This window comes from Agelaius phoeniceus, chromosome 19, assembly GCF_051311805.1.
Source record: "Agelaius phoeniceus isolate bAgePho1 chromosome 19, bAgePho1.hap1, whole genome shotgun sequence".
NCBI classification, from domain to species: domain Eukaryota; kingdom Metazoa; phylum Chordata; class Aves; order Passeriformes; family Icteridae; genus Agelaius; species Agelaius phoeniceus.
The window spans coordinates 9,126,932-9,145,431 of record NC_135283.1 but is presented as its reverse complement, the minus strand read 5'-3'; the positions used below and the strand labels follow the sequence as shown (position 1 = coordinate 9,145,431).

Sequence of the window (18,500 nt, the reverse complement as noted above, 5' to 3'; positions counted from 1 at the left end):
ATGGATACACTAGCCTGCAATGAAACTGAAAGCTGAGCATGGCTTGGCTCAGTAAACTACCCTGTGGGGTACCAACCCACCTCTAACCAAACCCAGGCTCTGGAGTCAAACACTGGATTTGCAGGCTTGGCATGAGCTACCAACTACTGCACATCAGTGTCAGGTGGAGCTGCTTCTAATTTTCTCTGGTCAAAATGACAAAGGGACAATGCCCAAGTGTCACAAATCCCCCTTCAAAAAAAACCTCTGTCACAGAGTGTTTCACAAGCAAGTATCTATGCACTGCAACCAGAGACTTGAAGCTTGTGTGTTTGCTTTTGTTAACAACCACATTAAGAGCTGGAAAAATCAATGTCTGTATTTCCCTCAGTCTTTCTCTTATCTGAAAACCTGAGACAAATATAGAAACACTGAAATCACCAGATGCCTTGTTCCTCATTGATTACCAGTGACTCCACTTGGCAGGGTGAGCTGCAGAAGGCAGTAATGTCAGGCCAGGTTATTTCAGAGCACCCAGCTCACAGCCTTGGGCCCAGGCTGTGTGAAACCTTCTCAGCATTGCTGTGCACTATCCTACTTGGAAGCTGCAATTGCCCAGCAGTTATTCCTCCCTTCCATCCCAGCACTAATACAATATATTTGGCTGTGACATTACACATGGATCCCAAAGTAGGTGAGCCAGAGGAAACAGGGGGATGGAAGGAAGTGTGAACTGAACAGATTTATACCATTAGCTGACCTTTTCTCCTGGTTTTGCATGAAGGAATAACATCTGTAGGGATGAAGACATGTTGTGGTTATGGAGAGGAGTCCCTTGCAAAGGAAAGGAGTACTTTAGAAACCAGAAAAAATTACCAGATGAAAAAGCCTAAGAGGGGGATCACTGTGCTGTCCCTGTCTGCCACACACAGGTACATGTTGAGGCAGCACCTGCTGGATGGAGACATCACTAGGACTTCAGAAATGTCACATGGACAAAGGCAGCAAGACTTGTTTCCCTTTTTCAGCTTCTGCAGCAAAGTGAGAGTCTCAGGTGGTACTGAGCAGATAAATGAGGATAAATGAAGCTGTTAAATACCCACTTTGCTGGAGAAGTGAGTGGGCAAGAATGTGTGGTAGGGTCACTTCCCAAAGAGGAGTTTATCTGGGATTAACAATCAAAAACATAATCTACTGACTGACAGAGGAAAGATGTTAAACTTGTTTGCCTGGAGAGAGCATCTTTCTATACAACTTGCCCTACCTGTAACTGTCACATTTCCCACCCAGCCATAATCCTTTTCTTCCTCTTGGTTTTAGCTTAAAATGCTCTGTGCTTGCCTAAGGTTATTTGCTAGTCCTCTCACAGAGGAAAATTCAATTTATTTTTTCTACCTTTTGACATTAACAATTAAAGCTTATTGCTCATCAAACTGCCTTGTGCCAGCACCCACTGTGAGACTCATCACATGTATGAACTGTTTTGCTAAAAGGTCTCTGCATGAGATGGAGCAACCACTCCTTAAAGCGAATTACCTCCAGCAAAAAAGGAAATAAATACCCAAGTGCTACACAGTAATGGATGCAGGTTGGTGTAATGAACAGAGCATGTTTACAGTGTTCTAAAATTTCTCAACAACAATAGTTTACACCATAATTCCAAGCTTTACTTTCCTAATACAGTTGTGCTCACAACAGTGCTCTTCCAATTTTCTTTTTTTTTTTCGTGGGGAAAAGTCACAAAAGTTGTGGATCTTCAAATAAGGATTTAACTGCCCAAAACAAGGGTGTGAGAAATGTTTCTACCGTGCCTCCTTTCAAAAGGCCAGCCAGTCTGTTAGAGCTAGAGTCACAAACAGCTCCCATATCTCCAGGGTCTGAAATGTAGAATCTTCTGTGTCTCCTCTCCTGAACACATTCTTTCATTTCCCTTGTCCATTAGGGAGAACCACTTCATGATAGCTCTTGGCCTGTCATTTATTCAGTAAAAACACTGGGGAGAAAAGCATTGCCTCCTTTGCATCCAACTGACTCAGTGCAGCCCTCACCACTTCTTCACCAGAGCACCTGACCCAGGCTTTTACAGCCTGATCCAGAACCTGGCCAAGCCCCAAATCCATTTCCAGAACATCAGCAGCCATATGATCCAATTTGATTACCAAACTCCATAGCTTAAAATGGAAAACAAAGCCAAATCTTGCTTTTATTGTAGTCACAGGCCAAGTTTCCATTGGTGCTGGCAGATTCAGGGTGTAAGTTCATCTGAGCCAGTCTCCTTCTGCCAAGGTGAGTTTTTAGTGGGGAGGTGTCTGGGTGTGCAGCAGGCAGTATCCCCTGAGCCCTGCTCTGCATGCAAGCTGGCCTCACAGCCTGGCTCTCTTCATCCTCCTGGAAGATCTGCAGGTCATTATATTCCATTAAAAAGGGAAGAAGAGAAGGAAATGCTGAGAGACCATTTTCCTCTGAGATTCCTAAACCACATCACCACTACCTTGCAGACATCTGAACCTGTTCCAACATCCAGCAAATCAATGAAAAAAATATCCAGTGGTTTCAAGAATCTCAAGATTGTGCCACTTTTTTATCCCTGTTAAGAACTGAGTTTTAAGAGTAAGTTCTCTGTTCTCCTCTTCCCTGTGGGGACTCAAATTGGAATCTCTTCCCTCTGGAAGAGGACTGATGCTGAAGGTCTTTTCCTTGCACCACCCCTTCTCACCAGGAAGGTGATGCACATCACACATGTGATGAATCAGCTTTCTTATTCAGTGTTTTTCTGCAACAGTGCCAATACAATCTCACCTTTTGCTCCCCTCATCTAAATATAATTTGAAATTTTCAGGTAGTCCAGAGGGTTACACAAAGGTGTAACATAAAGAGAGAACACTGGAGTGTCTCCAATGCTGTGCCATGTGTGCTCTTATTACCTAGGACATGTTCTTACTAGAACACAGCCTGGGAAGTGCAGTGAGCTAAATTAGTGTGCCACAGTCCAGACAGAAAAAACCAACAAATCAAGGTTTGCTCTGGCAAATCTCAATATGGAAATAGGAAGGTACTGGACAAAGATTTGTTCTTTGCTAGCAGAACCACTCCTGAGCAGAACCCCACGTGCTGAGGTCTGCAGAACTGCCATGGTGGATATTTCAAGCTGTGCAGCAGTGTGCACCCAAGGCTAGAATCTGTCCAAAAATAACCCATTGCAATGAAGCAAAGGAATAATTCCTGGCTACTTTAAGGGCCTCTTGCACTAGAGATGTCCTATTATTGCTATAAATTCATTTTCCTGGAAAAGGTAGAACTGAAAGCCACTTACATGGCTGATTAGAGATATTTCATTTGGATGTCTACTTGTATCTTAAGATATTAATGTGCTCAATGTTCTCTTTCCTTTGCTGCAGTTGGGAAAATTTCATCTACATTTCTGGGCAGCACTTGGCAAGAAGATCTATCTGCACTGCAATAACAGTGAGGAAGCAAAGAGAGGAAAGAGTAAGGCAGGAATAGCTGCAGCTCCACTGAAGGCTGCCCTTTATGGGGAAACAGTGTGAAAGGCTGTGCTCAGAGTAAATCACTGTGACACAGACTGGCAGCAAGCTTGTGTCTGAAAAAAGGACTGAACAATCAGATCACAAAATGGGAGTGGCCAGAAGCTGCTGAAATTTCTTTCCTGGCTAAAAACACCTGATGAGCCAGCACAGAAGCAGCTTCTCTGTCCACTCAAGAGACTCTTTGAAACGTGGATGTGTATGAGTTCTAGTTTAACAAAGCACTGAGTCACTCTCTAGCCTGGTCTGACAAAATTATCTGAGTTTAAAATATTTATCCTAATACTACAAATGAAAAAGCAAACACAATTCATTTGGCCAGAACAGGGTCATCTCCAGTCCTAAGCAAAGAGGATGAAAGTCATTTACAAGTCACTGAAGGGGAAGACATGAACCTTTAACTTTTTCAGTTCACTCAGGTACTAGACATGATATCCCTTATGAGATAATTTTAAGAATTTACAATCAGTTTTATTTATAAATGGTTTTCCCACCCTAACAAAAATTCAATTTGCAAACAGACATTCTGGCCACAAATAAACTCAATTTTAGCAAAGCTCTTTCCTGCAAATGCTCCAAGAAGGAGATTTAACCCATAACACATCAGACAATTTTCACAGGCAATTAAGCAATTTTAATGCTATAGGAAATCAAATCTGGTTACCTAATTGAATGTAGTTGGTTTCTGGCATTTTTCCTAACAGCAAGAGCTTTTCACTTTATCTGCCCTTGGATCTTTAGTGGTGTATTAGACTCATTTATGGTTTCAGAGTGTATTTAGTGAAGTCTTCGAAAACTCTCAAGTTTTTTCAGGAGTAGCCAATTTCAGTTCATTGAGCAGCCACAAGTAATTAATTCCAGGAGAGCTCAGCTCTTCACATTCACTGACAGTCCTTGTCCCTGAGCCATCCCAAGCACCACCCCTGTCAGTAAGTTATTCTTACCAGAACAGATAGATCCATCAGATCAGCTCCAGTTACAGCCTCATTGAAGTTTGAGATCTACAGCTACAAACCTAAATGGGTTCATGTAGACTTTGGGCTTTTCTGATGTGCTTTACTGAAATTCCCATGCTGGTGCAGCTGTCCTGGTCCTAGATATTCTAGGCAAATAAACTCCCTTTTACATGACTGCAACACACCCATCTCTTAGTCCGTGCTGGATCTTCAGGGCACAGCTGGCACAACACTTTTCTCAGCTATGGGACTGCAAATTAGATTTTATAATTAGTTGAAGGAGATGGCCAAAACTTGACACTGGTTTTGTGAGAAAGACATTTGCTTGGAGCATCTGAATGAAACTATAAAAGCTATTAAGAAAAAAAATAATCTCCAGTGAAACAGAAGGCCACAAATATTCTGCTTTGGAAAACTTTGTTATGAAAAAACACCATCAAATTTCATACTCTATTATTTTCATATTATTTCACAGTCCAAATAACCTGCCATAGTCTGAGCTAGCAGAACAGCCAATATCCCTTTTGGAACATTTCTTTGAAACATTGGGTAAATTTGTACTCCTGAAATTTTCATTAAAAAGTGCTAGGAACTCACAGAGAAACATATCTACTTTTTAACTTTTAGGTGCTTATATATAAGCTTGCTTCTAGAAGCTTTCCAACCAACTGCACTAATTAGATGCTTCAGGATCTAGGGAAGCACGGAGATGGATTTTTGAAGGCACATAATGGTCTGTGTTACTTTTTTGAAGATTCAAAGGTTGCTATTGCTGCGGGTGGGGAAGTGTATAAATTCACAGCTGTGCTTCTTCCATGCTGTTAATGAATATTAAGGAGATCCTACAACTCTCCATTTTCAAATTCCATAACCAAGCATAACTAAAATGTCCTTAAAACTTCTACAACATGAAGGAAAGACTCCCTTGCTCCAGGAGACAACAGGCTGTATGATTTCATCTGAACAAAACAGTGACTCTGCTAAAGCACAGAGATTCAGAAATGCAGAAATGCTCTGTGCTGACGTGGCTCAGTCTCTCCCGTTTATAAAAGCCATGACCCTCCAAACACTGCACAGCAGCCAGCACTGTTTTCATGGTTAAAATAAGCTATAAAGTCAGAATATATCTGCCTTTGTATTTTAATTCTGTATTAATCCGTGTTCATACAGTACCCTCTTATCACGGTGAGCTGTAACACCGAGGGCAGTAGGGGGAGCTCCCCCTTTATTAGTCAGGGTTTGGGTACTTTTAACCAGAATATCAAAGTAAAGAGATTATTGGAAAGACAACAGAAATCTTAGAATACAAGGAACAGGTCAGACTCAATTAGAGCCTGGTCCTGCAAACATATCTGACTGTGGAACCCACCAGCCTGCAGAGCACAGGGAATTAACAGCTCCACTCAAGCTTTTAAGTATTACAAGTGGCAGAAAATATTTACTGGATCAGTACAATATAAATTCAGAGCAGCAAAAACACTCATTGGCTCTGCTGAGCAAACAGTAATGGTTCTCATGCTGACCCTGCTGAAATTAATGGGAATTCAGCCTTTGAGTGATATTCTGGCTGCTCTCAGTGTCTCTGAGCAGTGCCACAAAGCACTTAGGTAAGAGGCTACAGGTGTTATTTCATGGCAATTGCTCTACAGGCAGACAGTTATTAAAGCCCTGCAGGCAGCAGATAGAGAGGGCAGCTTGAGCACAAGTAAAACCTTCACACTCTGGCATTCCAATGAAATTGCTGCAAAGCTTTAAATTTGATGGCAAGCCTATCCCTGGCTCTGGAAAAGCCTAATTGCATGGGAAAGCAGCCTGGACAGCAGGGACTCAGCACAGATGCTGAGGCAAAGTCCTTTAATCCACAAAAGACCAGCAGAAAAAGCAAAGCTTTCCATAAATAGCAAGCACCATACCTGTCCAGTATTCCACCCCAGAGACAAAGTGGGAAGGAGCTCCTTCAGGACCTTCAGCCCTCCAGAATACTCACCTCCATTTACACAAATCTTCTCCACCACTTCCCAAGGTCCTACTGTCAGTGAGATTTCTCATCCTTACCCACAGCTCCTGCTACTCACCAGCTGGAGGAAATGAACTGTTTTCCACCTGACAGTCCCAGCAGCTGCTGCAGAGATACATGACCCATGTGTCATGAGGTTTATGCAGCTCCAGGAGGAAACAAGTCCAACAATGGACTTGATGTCCATTTGTAGAGGAACACAACCCTTCTCATGTGTACCATGCAAGACTAAACAATGCCCTGGTTTATGGAGGAGAGAGGCCAAGCTGCAGATTTTAGATCCAGGGATTGGAGTTTCTCTATCAACCAGTTACAGAGCATTAAATACTTAGATGTTTGGGATTTTTTCAAGTTCCAGTATTTAGGTTTTCACAGAAATTCAACCCTGGATATGAAATACTCAAACCAACATCATCAGAGGTCAACTCTGATTTGAATCTGTTGCTCTTAGATGTCTGAAACCTCATGATTTAAATAAATTCAAGGCACTGAACCACTAAAAAACCTTGACACTATATCACCTATGTGCAGCAAACAATTTCATCACCATACTATAAAGGCAAGCAACTTTAAGACAAATTAATTTGAAATCTCATAAATAAGAAATATAGTAAGGCATTAGGATTGTAAAGCTTGAATTTAAACATTTGGCTTCCATTGCTAAGAATAGCATAACTTCATACTCTATTACTGAAAACCCCAGTGGATTTATAGTAGCATCTCATTTTGCTCTATTAATCTGACTGCCCCAAGCAATTGTAATAGGCTGAGATGTCAAAGAATCATATTTATAATCTGTTGCTGCCAAGACAAATTGCTTTTGTTAGATAATAAGCCTGCTACTCCCCTTGGGATGTGGCTGCACTAAAACAACATGGTGGAGGCTTTCCATTCTGAAAGGCAGACATGCCCTTTCTGAACTTTAACATAACCAATTTAATTTTTAAGGAAAATATGGCAGGTAGCCAAAGATGAATAAAATTTCCATGCTGTGAGGTGAGCAATAGAAGCAGTTTTTCTAAAGAAATGCTGTGAAAACATGCAGCACAGTGTCTTATCAGAAATAGATACAGCTGCTGCTGCTTGGATGATAAACACTTAGCACTGAGTCTGTGTAAGTGTTGAAATGCTAATGATGTGCTAAGGCAGCTCTAGGTGATGCTGCAGAACTGGGTGATTTCTCTGCATCTGTTCACAGCTACATCCTAACAACCATCACACAAATGATCTGGACCCTACATGCTCCACACCTGGGCTTTAAGCTGCTCATAAACCTGGAGTGCAAGGTACACCAGTTTGTCCTGGTCACATCTTTGCAGGATTAAACCTTAGGATATGAACACAAGAATTAGTTCCCACAAGGTGACCAGGGATGAAAACCCCCAAGGCCTCATTCCTGATAACTCAATATTCTCATGCTGTCCCCACAGTAAAGGAGATGCAGCTGCCCACTCCATCACTGAGGGTACATGGACAAGGGGACAGTTACCACAGAAGAGATGTTCTGGGTCATTTCTATCCCTTCCTGATCATATTTTGTGCATTTGTGGAATCTTTAGACTGTGAATTACAGAAGACACCAGATGATTTACAGAGCTTGTGTCTTAAACTAGAACTCAAGTTTGCTACAGCATTTTCTGCTCAAGGAAAACCCCAAGCAGAGACTTTAGGGTCTGGGCACAAACGGAATAGCTTTCTTCCTGGGCTTTCTCTTGCCTTCTCTTCACACATTGGTGTCACCTTGGATGGTGTCTCCAAAAATATTGATGAGAGCAGCTTCTCACTGCAATTTTACCTAATTATACACTGTCTTTGGCTGCCACAAACTTTAATTAAAAGTACTGTGGTTTTACGTTTTTGCATCGTTATATCTTCGTAATAATCTCATCATAGCAGACTGCCCAGCTTCTCCTGGAACCACACCACGATCACTGTGACATTCACCCTGTCCCTGAAGTGAAGCCTCTGGGCTGTGACATCACTGCAACACTTTAGAAAGGACACACCACGTGTCCAGAAAAGATGGATTATTTCACTATGGAAAGTTAGAAAAGCAATCAGCAGCAAATCAACTGAAGTCCCCCCTCACTGTTTTTTTTTTGTTGCCTTTAGGCTAAGCTCTAAAGCATAACAATGTCAAGGACTGTTTCCTTGGAAAGGAGGTGGTTGGATCCACCCGATCTTAATCTTCAGGGTTTGCATCACCAACTTGTAATTAACTTATTTCCTTCCAATACATGACCCCAAGTACCCTAACAACATGAATTAATTATACCTTTCAGATACCTCAAGAGGAATTTAACAGTCTTAAATTTCCTAGTAGAGAACTGAAAGCCCAAGGGCTCCCTAATTCCCTGAGGTAAATCAGTGGCAGCACCAGATCAGAATCTGGAAGTATCAAACATGGGCCCTGTCGGTTAACTACAAAGCTACTCTTTATTCTGCTGTATTTGTCTTTAAACAACAACACATTTATTCTGATAAAAATTAGCAGCAAACCAATGTCCAAGCACCTATGGATGCAGAAACTCTAGCATTGCTCACCATTAATGCATGATGAGATGCACAAAAAGGAAAAATATCCTGGCTCTGTTCCCAGAGCTGCTCTACTGTCACTACGAATAACCAGAGTTAAAAGAGAGGATGTCTTTGATCATTACATTTTCTGCAACCAGAGAAACATTAGTGGAACTGAACAGGATTATTTTTAAGAAATATGCACATACCTTTGATAGCAAAAACTCCGTGACAGAAGTCCTTAAAATTGATTCTTCCCAAATCATTCGGGTCCAAGTACTTTGCCAGTTTTTCCACCTAAAATAAAAGATGATAAAATATGTGTTGAGCTTGGCATATTGTCTGTTGCTCTGATACAGTCTGTATCTTCTACTAAAGCCTTCAAGTTGAAGAATACTCACACTGTTCACTTGAACCAGCCAATAAATGGGTCTGCAAGGAGAAATCATGTCTTATATGACCTTGGTGTTGACCAAAACTTTTTCAGCTGGGACACATCAATCCTGTCTTATGGGGATCACAAGAGCTTAATAAGGAGAGAATCTGTGACTTATCCTCTCACCATAGAGGAGGGTGGTAACAGAATCTCTTCTCTGGGAGCTCTTGCCATGCATTCAGCTCAGAGGAATTTAAAACCTTAGTGATTCTCCACCCCTCTATCACAAGTTCTCAGGGACAGGGAAAGGACAGACCAAGATGTGCACAGCCCATAGCAGTCTCATTTCCTAAATAATCTGGATAATAGGAGAGAAAACCCATTGGGCACTTGGAATGAAACCAAACTTCCTTGACACGGCAGAGAATAAAATTTTTGTACAGGAAAATTAACAGTACGAAAATATATTAATGTGATGAGAGCATGGTTGTGCCTAGTACACTGTCACAGAGACATTTTATGAAAAATCCTTTCCTTAGGATTTTTTTCTCCTGAGAAGCTGAAAAGCCTCAGGAACAAATTGTAAACAATGGTTATCTGCTGCTGTGGAATGCAACAGGTGGATCTAGGATTGGTCTCATGTGGTTGTTTCTAATTAATGGCCAATCACAGTCAGCTGGCTCGGATTTTCTATCTGAAACACAAGCCTTTGTTATTCATTCCTTCTTTTTCTATTCTTAGCTAGCCTTCAGATGAAATCCTTTCTTCTATTCTTTTAGTATCATTTTAATATAAAATATATCATAAAATAATAAATCAAGCCTTCTGAAACATGGAGTCAGATCCTTGTCTCTTCCCTCATCCTCAGAGTCCTGTGAACACCATCACAGTACCCTGTGCAAAAAAGCAATGTACTTACTCCTTATAATCTCAGCTTCACAGTTTAGTCTTTCTGATCATTATTCACCAATAGAATGAGATTATACTGAATTTAAACACAGTCACCAAATTAGTACTTGCCCCAAAAATGATCTGGCAAATTTTTCAGGAAGGTTTTGGGATAGAGGAAGAAAAGCAGCCTAGACTGGAGAGGCTTTTGTGCTGTCTTGAAAAAAAAAGGAATGGAGGAACAAGCAGCCAAAGAAGAATAAAGTGAGCAGCAGACCAGTCCAGGGAGGTGAGTGCACACCTGGACACACAGCTGGCTGCTCTTTTTGACAACCACTCTGCTGGAGCTTGTGTACATCCCCTTGTGTGCCAGTGCCTTTCCCTGTAGCACCTTGCAGGGACCCTCACTGAGGCAGAGGCAGCCTCTTACTGCTCCTAAGAGCTCACAGGCAGCTCCACAAAGCCCTGCCCTTGGCTGGGCCCTCTAGACACTGAGGAGTTTGAACAAGCTGAGTGCAGGGACAGCAGGCGTGGAGGAGGGCACAGAATCCTGCTGCAGCACAGTCTGTGTGAGCTCAGATATGTCAGTCTGAGCAGCAACAAAAGCCCAGCTGCAAAGACGCAGCAAATGAATCCAGATGACCTAGTTTCTCAATTTTCTGGTGTGGCTTTTTCCCACGTGCTAGCAAAACCCCAGCAGCTTCCCAAAGCCCTGCAGATAATTCACTCATGTGTGCGCATGACGCTTCTTCTTACAGGCACTTCTCAGAGCCTATAAATTCCCTCTGTACCAATAACTGCCATGATAAGCCAAAGAGCTCATTTAGAACATGCAAATCTGGATGAAAAAAATGAAAAAAATTTTACTCATTTGCAAAATTCTATACTGAATGAGAAATGCACAATTTGATCCTGACATTAAATCCTTTCCCCTCTCATTTTCCTAGGGAAAATAAAAAACGAGCTTGTATAGGCAGGGCAAGTAAGGAGCTATATGATGAGTTCAGAGCCCACGACAAGTTAGACATTTTCTGAAAACTTTCATATTGCAGAAGGCTTCCAGAGCTCCAGTCCTGCCAGCTGGGCAGCAGAGCCCAAATGTCAACTATGGTGTGACTCATGATCAAATTTCCACCCTGGCATCACAAGGAATTACTGTAACCCCACTAATTTAGAGCACCAGAACACACATCTGTGTTTCCAAAAAAAAAAAAGCTGCTTCACCAGAAACCCAGAAACCACAGTGCGTGGTTAATGCACCCCAGACTAGCTGAAAATCCTGACTGAAACCAATTAAGTAGAGACATGCTTGATATGGAAAATCCAGCTTGGTGTTATCCCTGTCACCTTCACAAACAACAATTGTGTTTTAAATTTTAATGCACAGATTCCTGCAGCCAGCTGGGAAGCCTCTAGTCTATTTAATATTGTGCTATAACAAGTGGTGTCACTGGGTGTTCCCAGTGAATCTGGCACTTTAAGTTTATTTCTCAAAGTTGATCCAATAATTTTTGTCCACTAGCTGCTCAGACATTTAAAATTACACTTTTAAAATCAGATTAAATTAGATGTTGTATGCCTGGGAGTGTGTATTATGGAGGAACAGAGGATATGTTCACATTTAGGTCTAAGCAATGTCTTAAGAGTAAATGAAATTATCACCTGAGCAAAGTGCTTCAGTGTCCAGTTTCCCCTAAATCTAATTTGCAGGTTTTCAGTTGGGTATTACAATGCAAATAACTGACATCAGTGCAGGAGATGACAAAGAATTTACAGAACAGCCTGATGGAATTAATGCCAGCAGTGCTCACATCTTCAGCCAGGAATAAACACAGCTCCCATCGCAGGTCAGGGGATAAAAGGATTTTGATCACCAGGGACTCTGTTTGGGTGGATACTTGCACAGGGTTTGTGCATTAATATACACACATATTTGGTACATAAATTCCTCCATATTTGCACACAGTTTTCAAGAGCCTGCAGTGCATTGATCATGCTTTTTTACCAATAGCTTTCTGGAATAAGGCAAGAAGCTCTTCCTCATTAATTCCAGACTGAAGGCATTGCTTTAAGTTAAATTTCAATCTGTGGCCAAATAAACTACAGCTACCCCTAAATCTTCTCTGGTGTCCACACTGCATAAACCACCCTTCTGCTTCACTTTGTAAAGAAATAAAGTCCTTTCCTCCTTCTCAGAAAGGGCTGGCTCCCCACAGTGAATCAAAAGTTGTTTTAGTTATTCATTGCCTTGGGAACCTCATGGATTTGTCAGCCTACCTGGCAGGCTGGGGGACACTGAAACATTTTTTGCAATCAAAAACCCCCTGGACTGGGGGAGTGCACAGCCCCTGCCAGGGAATGAGGGACAGCAGCTCTGTCCTTGGTGATGGAACAGGTGGCACAGCCCAGGTGGGACACGCAGCATGGGCCAGTCCTGGGCACACTCAGACTCCTGGGCCCCACATCTCTGGGCTCTGCTGGGCTCTGCTGATCCTCTGGCAAGGGACACAGGACCACAAAACCAACTGCTGCCAAAATTCAGTGTGAAATTAGTGTGTGATTGCTGTGGGACCTACAGGCAGCACAGGGAGCACGGTGTGCTCCAGAGTTTAACATCAGAAGTCATCACAATGAGATGGGGCAGTGTTTTGGGCTGGGGACAGACACTCTCTGCACAGAGCAGTCCCCCACCATGTGGGATAGACAGCACAAACAAGGATTGCAAACTAGTTCTTCACTGTAGGAAGTGAACAAAGGCAGAAAAAATGAGCTGCAGGCTCAATAATCCAGCTGGTTCTTTTGGCAGCTGCAAGGGTGTCTCTAATGAACTCTTCAGCAGACATCCAATAGTCAGAGAGAAGACATAAATATAAGAGAGAAGAAATAAATCATTTTTCTTTGGGAAACAACTGGAGAAAAGCAAACCTCTGTCCCTATTGTTTAACTGGCCGGGATGAATGGGTGATTACCCTTTCAATGCAAACATGTTTCTCCACTGTAACAAACAAACAAGGTGCTGCCTCCTGTCCCTTGGGTGTCCCAGCCATCCTGACTGCCCTGCAAGGGGGTGTTTGCCCTGTGCTGCTTTCTGACACACAATAAGAGGCTCGGAACACTTGAAGAAGCAGAATGGAAAGGAGGTTTATAGCAGAGAGAGTGGAGGAAGGGGAGAAAAGAGAACAAATTACTGACAGTCATCAGAAGATATTTCTTGAAACTGATCTTTTCTTGCAAGTGAGTTCAATACAGGGGCACCTGCACGGAATAGCCAAGAACCCTCTCCAGAGCCCTGGCCAGCTCTTGTACTGAAGCTGCCAAGACAGCATCAGTACTTTTTCCAGCAAAGATTTTCTGTCTGGAACTGAATCCTGCTTCCATTTGCAGGCAAGAAGAAACTCAGACCTCTATTGACCTCACTTAATTTTCTTCAAAAAGGAAGAGATTTTGTTAACACAAAAAACATTTGTAAGATTTAGAAGTAATTGAGTTCAGAGGGACCCCACACCAGCTCTATCCACAGAAATCTTGCAGCAGGATCCAAATCACAGCCAGAAGATGCCATTTGATATAAACAACTTGTCTCAGTAATTTGCCTTCATACTGCAGGAGTCTGTGAGCACGTCTCACCCTGAAGTGCAAGCAGGGAGCACCTGGGAGCTGTGACAAAGGCAACACAAGCATTTGCAGGAAAAGGTCAGGCTGTGCTGTGGCAGTGACATTTGGGCAGCATCTCCTGAGGCAGCAGCATTTGTGAGAAACCTCAAAAAAAACAGCTAAAGGAGATTAAACATGTAAATGCCGCAGGGTGGAATTAGAGAGCTTCCCACATGATTTATAAAAGGAGCAGCAGAACTGCACTTGCCCTGGTTTCAACAGACTGGCCTTTCCCATATTGGAAAGGGTGTGAGTTTACACTGGACAGTTGGAAATGCTGCTCTGGCTGCAGGGCTGGGCAATGAGACCACCCCATGTGTGAGAGCCACCCCTGTTCTTTTCACCAGCCCCTGGGTTCAGGTGCTCTTGGCACTGATGTGGTCCCAGATGTTGGAGCTCTTCAGTCAGAAGGGCTGTCTTTGATGAGATGGGATTTATAGATGGAGGGGAAAGTAATGAGATTTTTCTCTCTGATATTGTGGCATTTCAAGGAAGCAACACAAGAAGAGGGAAATTATTTTACATTGCATTGGAGAAACTAGCACTTACACAATTGTGGTACCCACTGCCATATGAGATGCTGAATACACAGACGTGTTGCAGAGAACTGACGTACAATTAAAACATCTCATGCAACCAAAAAAAGGGAATTTTCGTCTGTTTAATTTGGCAAAAGGGAAATCAAGTGATGATTTGTTACTATGTATAAAGATTTCTGCAAGCAGGGAACTACAGGTTCAAGAAGATTGTAGCAGAGGGAAGACACAAAGAACCATTATCTGCAAAATAAAACTGAACAGACTCCAGTTAAAAGCAAAGGACAATTGTTTTATCAGCACCATTGTTTACCCACCAGAACTATAAATTAGGAAGGGTCTGGAACTATAAAAAGCAACCAGAGTCCCTCATCTGAGGCCTTTTGAGAAGGTGAGACACACCTAGAAAATTTACCTAGGCTAGAATAAGTGGGTTACAATCTGAGCTGTCATCCTTTCAGGATGTCACATGAGCTGATGCTCTCCCTGAGCCTGACCCTACAGCACACAGGACCATGTTCCCAGTCACACATGGAAGGAGTGGAGGGACAGCATTTCAGAGTCATGAGTCCAACAAAGTGCCAGCCCACTCAGTCCTGGCAGACTGTGCATCGTAAATAATTCATGCCACTGCAAACAGCATCATGAATTTCCATCAGCTGCTGTCTGATCCCAAAGCATGCAGGGACATACATCACTGCTGGAAACAATGGCTTTGAATTTGCTTTGAATTTTGATTTCAAGCATCACTCATTGCCCCTTTATCTGCGGGCTTCAAGCCTGAAAGTTGGCTTCTCTGTGAGCTGTCTGTAAATAGAAAGGATTGTTTCAGTTTCTGCTTTAACTGTGCACACCCAATTTACCAGCTAGAAGGCAGATCTTGGGACTGTGTTCTAAATGACATAAGCAAATCTGTTGAGTAATCTTGGCCTCAACTTTGAGCAAATTCCTAAATCTGTCAAATCCATCATTTACTAATGGCTGCAATGCAAAAGGTCTAATCAAATCCAAGGGAGTCCATTCACTTGTCTTCCCCGGGTTTAGCATAACACATGGAATTGCATCTTCTTTCAAATAAGATCTGAGTCCATGGGGCCTCAGTCCAAGGGGAGAAAAATATCCACCAGTTATCCAGATGGAGAAAACATCCACCGTGTGGAGGATGTGAAATGTATCCGTGAATCACAAAGGCACAGAAAGAAAGAGGTGGCTCCAGAAGCACTGCAGGTGGCTGAGTGCATTCAGAGGCAATGGAAGCTTCCAGTGCTGATGTGTTATGAATGCTCTGTGCAAGCACAAGCACCTGGGCTCAGGTGGGTGACAGATGGCGAGCACAGCAGAGCCACTGAGGCGGGAGTGGCTGCGGAGCTGCGGCGCACACGGCAGGGCAGCTGCTGCCCTTCCCCAAGGCAGGGACACACAGCTCCAACCTGCTGAGCACTGCACACAGGGACAGGGAGCAGAGCAGGGCAGGAACAGCCTCCTCTCATCTTCTGGAGGAGCTGTAGGATCCATACCACAGCCCCCGGGGCAGGCGGGCTTATCCTGACTGGGAGATCCCTGTTGTGGGGCAGGACAGCGCACCCAGTGGCATTGGGGCTGGCATCCAGTGGCATTGGGGCTGGCATCCAGTGGCCATGGGGCTGGCATCCAGTGGCCTTGGGGCTGGCATCCAGTGGCCTTGGGGCTGGCATCCAGTGGCATTGGGGCCGGCATCCAGTGGCATTGGGGCTGGCATCCAGTGGCCTTGGGGCTGGCAGCCAGTGGCCATGGGCCCAGCATCCAGTGGCCTTGGGACTGGCATCCAGTGGCCATGGGGCTGGCAGCCAGTGGCTGTGTGGCTGGCACCCAGTGGCTGTGGGCCCAGCATCCAGTGGCTGTGGGGCTGGCACCCAGTGGCTGTGGGCCCAGCATCCAGTGGCCATGGGGCTGGCATCCAGTGGCCATGGGGCTGGCACCCAGTGGCTGTGGGCCCGGCATCCAGTGGCCATGGGGCTGGCAGCCAGTGGCTGTGTGGCTGGCACCCAGTGGCTGTGGGCCCAGCATCCAGTGGCCATGGGGCTGGCATCCAGTGGCCATGGGGCTGGCATCCAGTGGCCATGGGCCCAGCATCCAGTGGCCATGGGGCTGGCATCCAGTGGCATTGGGGCTGGCATCCAGTGGCCATGGGGCTGTGGCACACAGGGCAGAACAGCAAATCTTCCAGCAGCATGATGCTACCAGCAAAGTATTTCATCTGTCTTGGCTTCCCCTTCTTTAAAGTGGTGATGGCAATACTGACCCCGCACTCAGAGTGCCCCATAAAGGCAGTGATGCTGCAGGCAGCAGTGGAAGCTGCCTGGAGCTGGGCCATGCTGTAGCTTGTGGGGTTTCTTACCCTGTCTCACTTGCTCAGGGGCTGGTGTCTGTCATCTCTGAATACACCTCCTCAACTGGACAATGGAGCAGCAGGCATGATCTGACACAACACACAGGTATTTCTAAACTGTGCTCTGCTGCAATGAAATCTGCCCCACTGGGCAGACCCTTGTCATCATCTCGTTTTCAGCATTTTGTTATGCTAATAGCATTTTTTAATTTTCTGATGGGAAAAGAGTAGCCACACAGTACTGCTGAGAGAACACATTAGGGATGGACTTGTTCAAAACATTCTAATATGCAAATGAGCTATTAAGAGAACATAATACTCCATGAACTCAATAAATGTGTATAACAGAAATACAGGCAGTGTTAGGAAAATTGATGCTCTGATTTCTGTTCCAGAATGAGAAATCACTTGCAGTCTTTAACACACGATGACACAAACCTAACTTGGGATAACAACAAATACAATTCTTGCCATACATACCACAATTTTCTAGGTATCATCCTTCCAGTTAGAATGTCTAACCATAGCTGAGATCCAAAAGTCATTACTCTTATGGAACCCCTTCTCTCACACCATACATCTTCCTGGTTAACCTCTTACTTAACACAACAAAACGTTTTACAGCCACAAAGAATCACCAATGAAGTTTGAAACAAGAGTGCATGTGAATAGCTCTGAATCTGACCTCACTTGAGAAAGGATCATTGCCTCAAATTAAGAAGTTTCAGAACTTCCTCAGAGTACACATCCCAAAGAGACAGTTCACAGCTATAAAAACTACCCTCCCCCATTTTATCTTCAAGCCAGAAACCAGCAAAATCCTGGTGAGCTTTTCCTCTGCCAATCTATACCTCTGGATGTATCAATTTTTTATACACACAACAGCCCTAGAAAAATAATTCACGTTTATTTCATCCCTCTTAATGCAATGTAGCAGCTGACAATGAGCAAGTGCCAGAATCGTAAGACCAACCTCTCTCTCCAGTCTCCCCCACAATCTATGGATATGTGAGAACTGAGAACCTTTCATTTAGTTATTTAAACAGCTGATTTAAACGGGATTCCGTTTCCCTCCTTCCCTCTGATGCTGTGTTGCAAAACAAGACATTTGGCTGGGCCCACCAATCTTACAACAGTCTGTGGGGAATCCCACACAGTCTGGAATACCATGGGAACAGAGAGCAAGGCTAAAAATATGCCGAGCCATCTGTTCACTCCACAGTGATTTTTTTGTATTGTTCTGGAAACAAAGGGTTAATGTGTTGAACTGTTTTCCTAAAACCACTGATTCACTCACTTGCTAAAATAAGCAGAGCTACATTAACACCTTCTCCTCCACAGTTAGCAGAACTGAAGCCAAGGCTGCCTGGGAAAACAAGGCTGCTAGCAAAAGCTGTGACAAGCTGAAACGAGGCGCAGCCCATTATCGTCCCCATTAGCATAAGTCAAATACAGCAGAAAATAGTCAGATCACAAGAGATACATGAGGCAATTGGTCATGTGGGTGCAGCATATTTTCCTTTAAACAAGGAGCAGGAAAATGTTTCCATATCATCAGGGCTTATCTACAAGTGCTGCAGCATGGATTGATTTTCAGTGAAAATATTCTTCCTCTCTGCAGCTTGTAGTGTGTGTGATCGTTCTCATCAGTACATAAAGGGAAC

At 43.6% G+C, this 18,500-nt stretch overlaps 1 protein-coding gene across 3 annotated transcripts in view; it reads right to left on the bottom strand.

The window, feature by feature from the left end:
- Positions 1 to 18,500, bottom strand: part of RAB11FIP4 (RAB11 family interacting protein 4) — a 121,311-nt gene that overhangs the window by 74,105 nt on the left and 28,706 nt on the right. For all 3 annotated transcript variants that reach the window (XM_077188383.1, XM_077188384.1, XM_077188385.1), the window contains exon 2: positions 9,224 to 9,311. In XM_077188383.1, coding sequence (XP_077044498.1) covers positions 9,224 to 9,311 — 88 coding nt within the window. The remainder of the gene's footprint in view (positions 1 to 9,223; positions 9,312 to 18,500) is intronic.